At 42.1% G+C, this 14372-nt stretch overlaps 1 protein-coding gene across 2 annotated transcripts in view; it reads right to left on the reverse strand.

Annotated features, from left to right (window-relative positions):
* The window catches only part of AQP9 (aquaporin 9), a 38000-nt gene that overhangs the window by 11527 nt on the left and 12101 nt on the right, over positions 1–14372 (reverse strand). For both annotated transcript variants that reach the window (XM_063091896.1, XM_063091897.1), the window contains exon 2: positions 1978–2104. In XM_063091896.1, the coding sequence (XP_062947966.1) occupies positions 1978–2104 (127 nt within the window). The remainder of the gene's footprint in view (positions 1–1977; positions 2105–14372) is intronic.

Raw genomic sequence — 14372 nt, forward strand, 5'->3', positions numbered from 1 at the left:
AAAGCCAACATGGAGCCTCAGGGAGCCTGAACTGTGCTAGGTTCCAAGCAGAGATGGAGTGAAAGGGACTCCCTTCCCACCCACTGCTATCTTTTACCAGCCAGGCTCAGACACTATTGTATTTGTATTTTGAGATCTCACAGTTTCTCATAAATAACTTGATCAGGTTCTGACCCTCACCTGGAAACATAGCCTCTAGTGAGAACAATTCCATCAGCTCTGGCTTTTACCTTACTAACTGCAGGGGCTTAACCCCAGTGCAGGGGCCATCCCCTCACTCCCTCTTCTCCTTCCTGCTGATCCCTGACCTGTTTTCCTCCTGTGGTGACTGCTAAAGTCTGCAGGTACATTGATGGCCACAAACAGATATGAGCCATTGCGGTGGTGAAGGGTATTAACTACATCGGTAGGGCCTGGGAGCCAATTAATCCTAAATTAACTACTTGATGATGCTCTGTTCAGGGTGTTACGCAGGCAAAATACTTCAAAACCATGTCTCCACCTACAAAATTGCTGAAATTATGCCCACATCTGTACTGCATGGTCTGTAGAATCCACACGTATGTGAAGGAGTGGGAGTTCGTAGGGGGCAGCTGTAGAGCACCCTGAATGCTTGTTTTTATGACAAGAGTGTGCTTGTGTCTGGTTTCAAGGCCCACAGTCTAATGAAGTCTTGGCACATTCAGGGAAGTCCCCGGGTTATTCTTGAGCCTTACCTGGAGTTTGCCTGGAGACAGGCAGTACAGTGCTGAGATCACAGCAAAAGCTCAACAAGAGTTTGAATGGAGACATCGCTCATGCCAAGCAAATCACATATACAGGAATCTGTAACCCAGACCATCCCAGGATCTGAGTATGGCTGTGATATGGAAAGGGCACCAGCCAATAAATGACCATTCCAGGTGGCCAGTCCAAGAAGGCTCTCAGAGAGTCTCAGCAGTCATTCTTTAGCACCCCAATGGCAGCATCTGTTACCAGGCCAGCCAGCTGAACTCCAGGATCCTCTGTCAGGTTCATTCTGCCCAAAGGCCCTGACTGTAATATCCCTCCCATAGTAGAGTATTGGGAATGTCGTGTAAGAATGGGGACATGAACTCTGCTGTCAGGTAGACCTGGGTCGCATCTTTGTTCTGTCTCTTTACCAGCTGCAGGACTTCCAGCAATGTACTGAATCCCTCTCAGCCCTAGTTTTCTCTGAAGAATGGAGACAGTAATAGCTGTCTCAGGGTGCTGCTATAGAGGAAAAAGGAGATGCAGATGTCTGGCACCCAGCACAGTGCCCAGCATGCAGTGGTTGCTCTGTTCCCTTTCTCCCCTTATCACCAGCAGTCTTGCCTCAGTGTTTTGAGTATCCACGCAGGCTGCTGAAAGATTCAGAATGTCCGTGGTGACCGGATCATTTCCATGGCCCCTGTCTAAGTTCCCAGACTGTATTAAATCTCACCATTTCATTTTGCTTCTTAGAACCTTGCAAATGGCTCTTAATCAGCCCACCTCTCAAAGCAGAATTAGATTAAGATCTTCTAAATCAGATCTGCACTTCTACAAAAGCACCATTTATTTTGCAAGATACCTAGACTCTCTCTGATTGCTGTGGATAAAGGTCCAAGGACTCACTTCTATTGGAGTAACCATCACTGAGCTATTCATAGGGTATCTGGGAAATGGCTTCCAAGTGTAGGGTAGAGCAAGCAAAAGATCACACTGACTGATGAAGAATATGCTGCAGCTCCCAGACTTAGGAATGAATCAGTTGTGAGCTCTAACCCTATCTCTGTCTTTTGCTAAATGTTGCCTTTGCACAAGTCACTTACTATTTGTTGGCTATCTTAATTTTATCATCTATAAAAATGGGATCAAGTACATGTTCTTGCAAGGATTGTTGAGATCTAAATAAATTAAGGTATGTAAAGCACCCAGCATTTGTGCTAGCACGTTGGAATGGTTGAGTTAATAGTAGCTATTATTATTTCTTACCAGAGACACCTCCAGCCACATAAATGGCCATTACAACTGCCATTGCAAATCCAACATTAATAGTGACAATTCCTCCAAAATGTCCTCGACTGAGGACAGCTTGGGCAAGACAGCCACATCCAAGGACCTGGAATGAGAGGAAAACTCAAGAAGTAAGTGAGGATGGCCACTGTTAAAAGCAATGGAAACTCATAGTAACAAGAAATACTTTTCTGAGCAAATCCATGGATTGAGCTGCCTCGAGCTTTCTACAAATCAAGTTGTAATGTTCCAGCTGTGCATAGGTAGCAAAATGGTGGACCCAGGGCTATCTATATCTAGCTCTCAGACAAGTTTGGCTGGGCCCGCACACTGCTAAAATTCTGCCTACATTTCTAAATCAGGTAATTTCACACAACAATCTAGGTTTCTGTCTTTTTTTTAAAATAAACTTTTTATTTTGAGATAATAGTAGATTCATATGTGGTTGTAAGAAATAATACAGAAAGATATCATATTCCTTTTAATCAATCATATCTGGCGACTTAGAGGGAAATAACCTCCTGGAGCAGAGTAGCAGTTGGCTGCTCCCTTTAAACAGAGCCTGTGCCTTCCAGATTGGCTCACTTGACTCATTTAGTTCACTTTCCTGGCCCCTGTAGGCATCTGAGTTTGAGATCCCTGCTTTGGCAGCTCCCAGTATAAGACAGATCAGGCACACAATTACACACACATCTGATAAGTGGAAATTGTACACACACCCATGTGTACCATGTGTTAGAAAGAGTGTTTGATGTGCAAGAAACCCAGGGAAAACTGTGAGGGAGTAGATTTGGCAATCAGGCCCTCCTTGCCCCCGTGCCTTTTCTCTCTGATGAGGCTGTTGTGTCCTAGAGAACAGAGGCTGCTAAACTCATTGCTCCTTGCACTCCCTATGGCACCAAGCACAGTGCTGTGCTCGTACTAAGCACTCTGCAAACAGTTGTGCAATGAAGATGAAGGTGATAGTGAGTTCTCCACGGTCTTTGGCTGGTAAAGGCTATGTGGAGCATGGCATCGGTATTCAGAAAGGTTTGGAATAAATATATTATGGTACAGCCATTCAGAAGGCTACTAGGCAGCTGTAAAATACAATGAGGGATATCTGTATATATCAAAGTGGAAAGATTCCCAAGGTGTATTAAAGTTAAAAAAAAAAATCAGAGCAATGTTAAAACATGCTGCCAATTGTATTAAAAATGTATTATATGTACTTCTTTTTACATACTTGGGCTCTTACCATGAACAAGGAACAGAAAAGGGGGTTGGACGCCCATGGGGGTTATTGCATGGCTTGAACAGGTGCTGGGAGAAAACTTTTTGGTGTATACCTCCCTCTCCTTTTTTTTTTAACCATGTATTTTTCAGTTTTTAAAAAATGGGTTCTACATGTTCATTGAACAGTCAGTTAAAACCATTTATGCATAGTCCATTAAAGAAATATTTGGTGAAGGAGGTTTCTTGGGAAAGACAGAACAGCCACATACAAGTTTGGTATGAAAATAAGACAACAAAATGACCACCAGCTATCTTCATGCTGTGGTTTGAAAAGCTAGCATGGTCCTGGAGGTATAAGTTCTGACTGTAGGGATCATTAGATGATCTTTCTATGTTGAGCTGGCCAAACTTTTCCTAGAATACAGAATCCATTCTGGGTTTTATAATGAAAGAAGAGCAGCTTCTTAATGGAGGGAGGGCTCAGCATCAAGCAATAAATATTACTTAAGGGCAGGAAAATAGAGCACGTGAGGAAGGGTTTCAGTAACAAATATATTTCAGGAAAAACAGATTAGGAATGAAGGCTTCTCAGAAAGACAATAACCAGCTATTGTGTCTCTTTACAAAGGATGGAAAGGGAAGAAACAGAAACTGAAATGGGAAAGGTTGCACACAAACAATTTCCTGGTAGTGATGAATTAATTCTAAATACTCCCCCAGGGCTAATTTGTGAGGCCCTCCAGAGAAATGTAATTTACAAGCTAGACATATTTAATATAGACAGAATGATTTCAGTTTACTCCTCCCTGAAGGCAGAGAAACTACCTAAATGATCTTTTAACATCCCTTCCAGTCCCCAATTCTAAAATATCTACTTGTCTTAGTTGTCACTGCTGGACAGTAGGGAGAAGCAGGAAAGCATGACGTCTCGCAGGTGGCACTTGGTCTGTATGTCTCTGACTTTTCTTGTGTTCTTGGCTCCATACTCTGTACTGAATGTTAAATAAAGTTGCAGCAGGAACATTTTCCTTCTCCCCTCTCAAAACAACCACTGAGTTCATTTCATAGTCTTCCTATTTTACCTAGATTTGACATTATTTTTTCTAGAATCCCTATCTATTATAAAACTGTCAGAATTAAAACCACATTGGTGCCTTTATTTCTTTTTAATTTAAAGCCAATTAAATGCCCTGGGCACAGCCTCCAAGCTAACTGGCATTTTGGTAGTTATCTCCTGAAAAGAGGAACAAAACAACACTGACAGCTGAGATGACCTGATTCAGGCAACCGGGGGTAAGAAGAGGCTCAGAGAGGGAGAGAGAGAGAGAGAGGATCGTCCTGAGCTATTACTGCTTTCCAAGTGAGCATCTTCCCTCTTCATGGTTCTGATGTACATGCGCTTGTGCTGGTCTAGAGGAAACATAAAAGCTTTAAATGGCTCCAGTGGACCCGGAGAAGTCTCTGCCCTGTCAAATTTCACTATGATTAATACTCTCCTCTTCCACCCTAGATGCTGAAATTGCTTTTCTAGGGGCATAATCGGGATAATCAATGCTGTGCACTGCATGAAGGGAACCGGAGGAGGGATGACCAACGTGGGGACTTCAGTTATCCTCAACAGAATTGCCACTCAGAAGATTGCAGCCCAGATTTACAGCATTGCATCTCAATTTTTAAATATATTTACTATAGCCTGAAAAGCAATGAGGAAGACAGGTAACTGCTTCCTATCACCTTCCCTTGGCTGCCTTATCCTACCTGTATTCACAGCACCAGGGAAGCAGATCTCAAATATTCTAGTGTATCATGGTCTGATTGCTGGGGAATTGGTCACCCTCTCTGGTTTCCTTCTTCTGCATGCTCAATGTACTTTTTTCCTCTCAAAATGAGAGCACTGTCCTTGATGGTATTGCAAATATGATTTCTAACACTATTTTCTTCCCTAACCTTTAAGAAATGACATGCCTTTTCCCCTCTTAGACACAGAAAGAGCCCATATCATATCCAACCTGTCTTGAGTTTTCTGATCTTCCTATTTGGAAAGCTTATTTAGGCCCATCGCTCATTCAGATTCTTCTTTCCAAACCTAACCTCTCTTCTCTGAAATTCAGTGGTACTGTCTGTACTATACAATAAATGCTTACTTTGTTTCCCGAGTGCCTGATCTTGATTTTCTTATCTAGAAAACAATCTCTCAAGTTCCTTTCTATCCCAACAGCCAATAACATGCTAGTCACTTGTATTTCATTCTGTCCCCTTGAATGTTTTGCTTCCTGAGTCTATCACCTGTTCCTCCACCACAGGTCTTCTACAGAACTTCAAGGTCTCTTCTACTTTCTTGACAGGATCTAGCACCTGCTCAATCTAGCTGCCTTCTCCAGAAGAGTCAGAAAAATCACAAAACCATGTAGGAAATGGAGGGCATGACAAAACCACGGATCTAGTCTTTACTGTGTTTCTCACTGTGTCCTCAAAGCTCCTCATTCATCTTTCATTCATATGCTCCCAGTAGCTTCACCCGACCTTCTCTTCTCTCATCAGCCCAACCCACCCTACTGCCTTTCTGAAAATAGCACCACCTTCTACTTGAGTCTGCAACTATCAATGAACTTGGAGATCAATGGCCATTCAGAATATCACATAAGCTTTACATTCCAGTTATCCAGCAGGGCACAGCTAACTACTCCCAAATTTAGTGGCTTAAAATGATAACATTTATTTTGCTTATGAATCTGCAGTTTGGGCAAAGTTTGACAGGGCCCCTCATCTCTGCTCCTTCTGGTATCAAATGTGGGAGGTTCAGAGGTTGGACCACAGGAATTACCCGAAGGCTCACACATTCACGCATCTAGTGGTTGATGTTGACTGTCAGTTGATACCTTAGCAGGGGCTACAAATGGCTTCTCTATGTGGCCTGGCTTCTTCACAACATGGTGTCTGGGTTCCAAGAGTGAGCATCCCTCACCTCTCAGCTATGCCATTATGCTCTGAACTCAATAGCACACAGATGAAATCTGATATAAGCATCCTCCCTATAACATCCTAAATAGGTGTTCACCTGGCCCATGCTGGATCACTTTTAGGGACACGGAAGTCTTTACCACCTTAGGCAGCTAGTTTTATGTATGTTTTATTGTTCCGGCAGTTGGGGAGTACTTCCCTATATGAAGTTGGAGGCTTTCTTCCTATAACTTCTGTCTATTAGCTGCAGGCCTGCTCTTGGTACCAAGAACAATAGGGCTGTATCATATGCTAGGCATTGCAATAAGGAGAGAGCAGAATGCCACCCTCCCTTACCCCCACTGAGTTCTCTCTTCTGGAACTTGTCCCTTCATCTTTGATCTCTGGGGCTTCAGACTCCCAGTAAGTCTCACCTAGATAAGGTCTAAGTTGTCACTATCCCTCTCAAAACACAAAGCCCAGAAATGAACACAATCCTCTTGTATTTTTGTGTCACATTATGATGTGATAACTAGCCCTGTTTTTTGACTCATGCATGGCTTTTATTGCCATCTGGCAGACCACTTAGCCATGGGATGTAATTTAACTGTTCACATACTTACACCTGATTTTTTCAATTTTATCAGAAGATATTCAAGATAATGTATTGAATTTCTTTGCCTCTGTAACAGCGTTTAGTATATTAGAGGTAATTAAATAACTAGAAAAGAAATCATTTCCAGGTATGACACTTGGTGGCTGTGTAAAAGAACATGTTACTTCTTAGTCTAAGTTTGCTTATGTGTTTAAAGGGAAATAATAATCCCTGCCAGGCTTGCTTCATACGATTTTTCAATAAAGTATCAAATGAGGTAACATTAGTGAAGGCACTGTTTAAACAGCATAAGTCAGTAATAGGTGCAGGATATTATTGCTTTTAGCATAAACCCAAAAGGAACACTCCAGTTCAGGGTAAGTAAGTTCAGACAATGGAACCTGTGAACTTCACTGCTAACTCATTAGCTAGCAATGAAAACAGGGGGAAAAATACATCTATGACAGATATTAGAAATGGTTGCTGTTTCATTCCTAGTCATGGGATCAGATTTTGAGGGGAGAGGGGAAGTGGGAAGCTGATAAGATCTTCAAGTAGTTTTGACTATTTGTGATACTCTCCAAAGATGGGCCATTTCATAGTTGGCAGGTTTTTCATGCTTTTGGTAGGAAAGCAACACCAGAAAAGAATAGGATAAATGCTGTGTTTATTATCAGGTTCCATGCATGGCAGGATCAGAAGAAAGAATTTCCATGGAATAGGAAGAAAGACCTTTCAAAGGCAGACTTCATACAAAAGGTGGATTGTTGTGCGAGGTACCCAGCCATTCCCAATCACCCAAGCCAAACCTTCCGGAATCATCTGGCATTCCTTCTCCCTTCTCTCCCTTGGTCAGCTCTAGTCAACCATTCCCATATCTTGCTGAGCCTTTTTATGAAGCCTCCGACCAGTGTCTCCACCTCCAATCTCTCCCGATCCAGTGACCGTGCCAGTGAGCACCACATGCATCCCACCCCCCACTGCTCAGAAAGTCCAGCACCATGTCCTCAAGCTGGTACTTGGGACTCCCCATGGCTCGCCTCATGACCCCAGCCACATTCTGCCCAGTATTGCCCAGCATAAATCTTCTGCATCGGCCAGGCTGGCATCCAGTCACTCTGGGCCCTTTGATCTGATGACACTCCTTCCCACCTCTGCACTTCTGCTCATGCTGTGCCTTCCAGAAGGAATGTCCTTTCCCTGTACCTTCCCCAACCAAACCCAATCTATTCTTGACACTGAGCTAAAATCCTACCTTCTCCGTGGGCCTTTCTCCTCCAACTGAAGCCCTGATTGTCCTCTTCTGCCTCCTCTACTACATCTATACATTTTCATTTCATGATTGTCATTTCAATCATGACTATCACGTCCACCAGGGAAGCTCATTCTTCTTTACATTCCATGCTCAAATAATATTTGCTGCAATATATTAAAATATGTAAACATAAGCAGGGGAAAAGAGACCATTTTCCCTGCTTTCAAGAGAAAGCAGAAAAACAGAGATAGTCAGTTTGGGGGTAGGATGTGAAAAGTAGGAAGGGTAATTCTGGGAAATATCAGTTGGGACCGCTGGGCAGCTCTCAACTGAGCCATGACTGCTATGACAAGCTGTTTATTGAGCACACGGTGAAACTCAACATGATGAAATGATTACTACGAACTGAAACGCTGGGGATGGGGACAGGCACACTCAGCCCACAGGTTTTGTTGCATTTGACCCTTCTCAAATCTCTTGCATATTTATTACCTCCTTTAAAGTGTAAAACAAGATGTCCCTAGCAGAATACATGGTGTATAACAGACACTCAATAAATATTTGTTCAGTGAGTATATAGAAACTGGGCCCTTTCAGAAAAGCAGAAGTTAATGAAGTTTAGGAATTCCTTAGTAAAATGTCAGTGCATGCAAGCTGGAGCCAGGGACCACCAGGGAACCTTGCAACTGTTGCAAGACGTCTGTGTTTCCTGTGTTCATTGTTTCCTGTGAATAGTGTCCAAAGATTTTTTTTTAAGTTTTTTTTTTTTTTTTTTTTTTTTTACCTTTTGTGATTTGTGATTCAGTATTTTCAGAATTAATGAATACTAAAAGAAATGACAAGCCTGTGGGGTTCTTGAAAATTTTTGAAAGATCTCCTTGGGAAACTTTTTCATGGGTTGTGGAATAAATAATTCTGCATGACATGATTACCATCTTGACTCATTTGTTTGAGGTACTGTGAATAAAGGAATATCAACACTAGCTACCATCTATTTGGTACATTCATGGTGCCAGTTTCCATGCTAAGTGCTTTACCTATATTTCTTTATCATTACCCTATTACTAACTTCCAATCACACTAGGAGGTAATTATTATTATCTCCATCTCATGGATGAGGAAATTGAGGCTGAGAAAGTTCAAGTAACTTGCCCAATGTTATATCACTATAATGAGACAGAACCAGGATTTGATCACAGGTCTGTCTTAGTCAGAGATCTGAGCTCCTAACCACTATACGCTGGACGGAGCAAGAGGTTGTCAGAAGCAACCACGAGTTAATGGCAATATTCAGGGAGGACACTGGGTTTTCCACAAGATGTGGGATAAGGGCACCAGTTTTTCTATCTGCATGTTGAAAGCAAAGGGCTGTCAGCTAAGGCTGAGGACTTGGAGACCCCAGGTAGTAGCCATCTGTCACCAATCTATCCAGTATAAACAGCCTCATTGTAAACCAAATACATCAGTTTGAGAAGAAAGGACTAGGCCGAAGCTAATTTGGGAGACTCATTGTAGTTTCTGATCTTTGTGCCAGCACAAGTAGCTTTTCTGGTGACAACAAATGTGGTAACCCTGGTTCAGAGAATACTCAACACTTGTGCTTATCTACCAAAGCTTCCCATTGACCTAGAGAAAAATCCATTGCAGTTCCAATCTCCCTTCCTTTCTCAGAGATCAATGAGATATGTTGGTGATTATGTCCAGCACTTTCAGTTTATGCAAAACCTATTTTCTGAACTTTTATTTGCTTGATTTCCAGCTCTTTTTACATAGACAACTTCCATTAGAGGACCAAGAGCTCACCAGTAGAAAACTAGACTGAGACAGAGTTAAGCCCTTTCATCTCTTGTTCTTTCTTGCTCTCTCCTTTCCTCAGTCTCTCAATTTTGTGGTCATCAACACTCCCACCCCCGTAATGCTGAGCAAACTTGCCTAATACTAGATGTAGGTGACCTAGGTGGGGACACTGAGATAATGCTGGGATGCGCTTTTTCCACACTGCTGAGCCATACCCACCAGGCACATAGATTTCTGTGGCACTGGCCAGCATTTGGGAGACTTATGTAGCATTCGTACTTATTCTCAACACTAAGACTCAAGGAGCAATTCCCCCTCTCCTACACACCCTTTTAGTATCTTTTATTGAACCAGAGCCTAAGAAGTAATGCAGGTGGTCATTATAAAATACCCCAATACCTCCAAATCTCATCCAGCTGGTATTTATTTATTATTGTTCTTTTAAAGACTTTTCTAGGAAGCTAATATTCTCCTTTAATCCAGTAGTGCCAATTCAGGGCACGTTTGCTATGTGCCACATAGGTTAGCAACAGTGTGGCCCAAGAACATGAGTTATGTATGAATGTTTACCTTGTACATTGCTGCAGGTCTTCTTGGAAATAGGAAAGGAATACACTTTAAATTAAAAATACCCTCAAGTAGGTAATTTGTCATTAAATGATACAAATGTTCATAAAACAGGAGTCAGTATTAAAGGAGCATATCTGTGGCAACACAAACTGATTTCTTTTGTATATGTTCAAATACATATACACACATACATATATATGTATATGTATATGTATATGTATATGTATATGTATATGTATATGTATATGTGTGTGTGTGTATATTCTCATTTGGTTCCCATAATAACCTAAGGGTGAGGAAAACTCTCCTGTTTCCATCTAAAGAAACCTTGGGACAAAGAAATTATGTAATTTGCTCGAGGACATACAACTAATGAAAATATCTTTTTGAGCCCAAAGTTAACATTTGTTCAATTTTCATGTTCCTTCACTTACACTAAACTGCCCTCAAGTGTGCCTGAGCCAAACGAATAGTTCATCCAGATTTGTGCTTCAGAAGTCTGTCTTTCAAACAATCAAATTCTAGGATACTAAGATCCCCAACTCTACAAGTACCTCTAATTCTAGTCGGGATTTGGCATTGCTCAGCTGTTCCTTCCTTCCTGTATTCATTCCTCTATATGTATGGACATTTGAAGTTCCAGTGCCAAGCATGGTGCCTGGCGGTAGCAGGGATACAAAAAATCAGACATAGGTCCTCTGGGAGCTTGCAGACCAGTGAGACAGGTAGGATACACAACCATAGTACAAGCCAAGGAGTAGTAGGAATCACAAGGAAAGCATGGCTGAGCTGTGTGGTACTGTCATTTACTGTTTTAAGCTTGGTAATGAGTGGCTTAAGCATTTATGCCCAGAGAAAGTACATGTGGAGATGTGATTTTGTCATCCAGCTTACTAAGTAGATGGTGGCTATTTTGACATTGAAGTCCCCCCCCAAATTATTGAATCATTTGATCAATACCCCAAATTACTGAATCACTGAACATGATACAATTAAATCTGAGAGGATATTAATATAGGCACAGGAGGGTATAACAAATTGGCCTAATGGGGAATTGGATTAAGATGCTAAAAGATTAAGATTTCTCTTCTGATATTGCCTGGAATAAAACAGTTTTCACACTGTTGCCTCAACCAATTTTGCCAGGTGGTAGAATGAAAAAGAAAAGGCCCACAATCCTGCACATGCAGAAATTCAGTTTCCAATAGCCGGGCCTCCTGTAAACAGATGATAGCAGACGGAAGGCTTGGACCCTGAGCTCTCCCCATTTGCTGTTTCCTGATGAGACTGGTTTGTCTTTGTAGAGTGTGATGAGGGACATCTTTCGAGTAGAGTCACAAATTGGTACCCCATGGTGGAGGCCACCTATGAGCAGGAGTGAGCTGCTCATAGATGTGGCTTTGTTTGGCTCATATGGTAATTCTTGTTTATTTTTCTTTTGGAAATTGCCAGTATTTAAAAATAGAAAAATGACACACGGAATTCTGGCCACTCTTGAAAAACTAGAAAATCTGGTAAAGTCTTACCCATTCCTGGTTGGAATAGAGAGAGTCTGGGTAGCAGATGTCCCTTAAGACTGGGCATACACTGTCTACTTCCCTCCTAAACCTACCATGTCTGCTTTACTCATATATGTTTTCTGTCTGGTCTCAATAAGTTTGGGGGCTATTGACTCCTGTCTTAAGGTCTGGGAAGAGAGATCCATTAAGCCTTTGGTGCCAGTGATTTCCTGGCCCCACAGATACCATGGTGAAAAGATCCTTGGGCTGAGACGCAGCAGAGCCTCTCAGTTCCTGGAGGAAGGATCTGTGGTAACCTTCAAAGACTGACTATGGGCAACAAAACTTTATCTAGGGTGGTGGTCATAGACAGACTAAAAAACACAATCCCTGTTTTTGAAAAGAGTCACTTTGGGGCTTACCAGGGGCTCCCTTGCTCCTGTAAGCATTTTGCTTTTTGTAAATGGAAAGGAAGGAGGATAAACACCATTCCGCCACGCAGCATTCTCTGCGAACCTCGGCCTCCCTGCTTCGTAGGTATGTGTCATACAAGCCCCACATCCTTCCTCCTCCACCTGTTTATATCTACTTATTCAGTCTATGTGACCATATCCTTTTGAACATACAATGATCATAGTGACAACAACTAATATTTATGGAGTGCTTTTTATGAGCTAAGTGCTTTTCATACATGAGCCTATTAGTCCTCATAATGACCCTAAGAGTCAGGTCCTCTTACTGTTTCCATTTTACACATAAGGAAACCACAGCTTACAGAGGGGTTAAGAGAATTTCCCACATTCACACAAGTGGTAAGTTCCGGGGCCAAGGTTTGACCGCACATCGTTTTCACCACTGGATGGATGAAAGAGAAAACGTTCACAGCATGTGCACCCTGGGCTGGCATGACCATATACACTGCTTGTGTTATTCCTCCCAGTACTTCATTCCCATTTGAAAACGAAAAGATTAGTGACTTGACAAGAATCATATCACTAATAAGTGGCAGTATCTGATTCTGGAGCCAGGTTCTCTGCTTCCCAGCCCTGTCTCCTTCTGTGACAACTGCTGCTACCTCTGTGGGTCTACTCGTTCCCTTTATTAGGACAGAACGCATATTTATGCACAGCTTTCTAGTCAGTTAGTTTTCCAATCAGAAAATAAAATTTTCTCAGTCATAACAAAAGTAGTCACAAAGAACCAAGACTGAAACCTGGACATTCTGGTTAAAAACAAAGTATGTAGTGGCCTGCAGCCTGAGAGAATGTCAGGATGAGCTCAAACACCGCTCAAGAACTAGCTGTACTTGAAAAGAGACGATATTGGGGAAGGACCATAAAAAGGGAGGAATCTCGAGATTCGACGGCCAGGTGAATGGGCACATGGCCAACCTCAGTGCTCTGCAGGTAGAAAAGAGTACAAGAACCAGCCCTGGACTCAGAAGTGAGAGGTGACTAAACTCCATTATCTCTACTAGGCTGAAAAGAACAGTGCTGTCATTTTCTGACCCACACCAGGCATTCCCACCCCTTAACACATCCCAAATAATGCCGATTTGGACAAGAACTTGATCATGATACCAGGGGGCCAGAATAAGAAATGAATTAAATATTTGTATATCAAGGTATGCATGTTCATATTAGGTATGCATGTTCATATGGGTCTGAGCGTGTTGTGTGTGGGTGGGGGCTGCTGAGGACAGTGCTCCCTGTATCCACAGTGCCCCACAATGGCCAAGACACCTGGGGTCACTTTCAGTCTAGAAGATCCCTGAAGATAGAGGAGTTTTGGGGATAGATGTGTTTTTTAGATTCATTCCAAGGCCCGCAATTCTCACAATATGTTCTACAGGTCATCAGTCCCGTGGGATGCTCCTCCAAAACAGGGGGGTTCTTGGTCAAATAGGTTGGGGGAAATATATTCTATTCTATACTTAGAGATTTACAATGAACATTAAAGGCTCTGATAACTCCTGCAGTTGAGAAAACTGCTTAACTTGGTTTAACCCAGTGTTTCCTACTCCTATTTGGGTAGGACAGCATATTTTCTTTCACGTAATTCTTAATCATATCTTATGGAACTAGTGTCCTTCAGAGCACACTTAGATCAACTCCCTAAAACACTCAGAAGAGACATACTCCACTGGGTGAGCTCTTCTGTGGGGAGCAAGGGCGTGAAGAAAATACACGTGAACAAGAATTTTTTAATTTACAAAAGGTTACTCAATAAAATAGGAGACCTTTGTTTTCTTTGCACCCAGATTTCAACTTTTATTCTCCGTAGGTGGCCAATATCAACACTTTCTGGTATGTTCCGTCAAAAGTATGTGTGTGCATGTGTATGTCAACACAAGTGGGAGTAGTTTACGCACATAATTTTCTGCCTGCTTTTTCATTTGAATAGCTTAGAGAGCCTTTCCATATCAGCATGCAAACATTATCTTTGATGGCTACAGAGGAGTCCACTGCACAGATGCTTTCCCATGTTTTAATAAGTCACCTGT

Source organism: Cynocephalus volans, chromosome 3 (assembly GCF_027409185.1).
Source record: "Cynocephalus volans isolate mCynVol1 chromosome 3, mCynVol1.pri, whole genome shotgun sequence".
Taxonomy (NCBI): domain Eukaryota; kingdom Metazoa; phylum Chordata; class Mammalia; order Dermoptera; family Cynocephalidae; genus Cynocephalus; species Cynocephalus volans.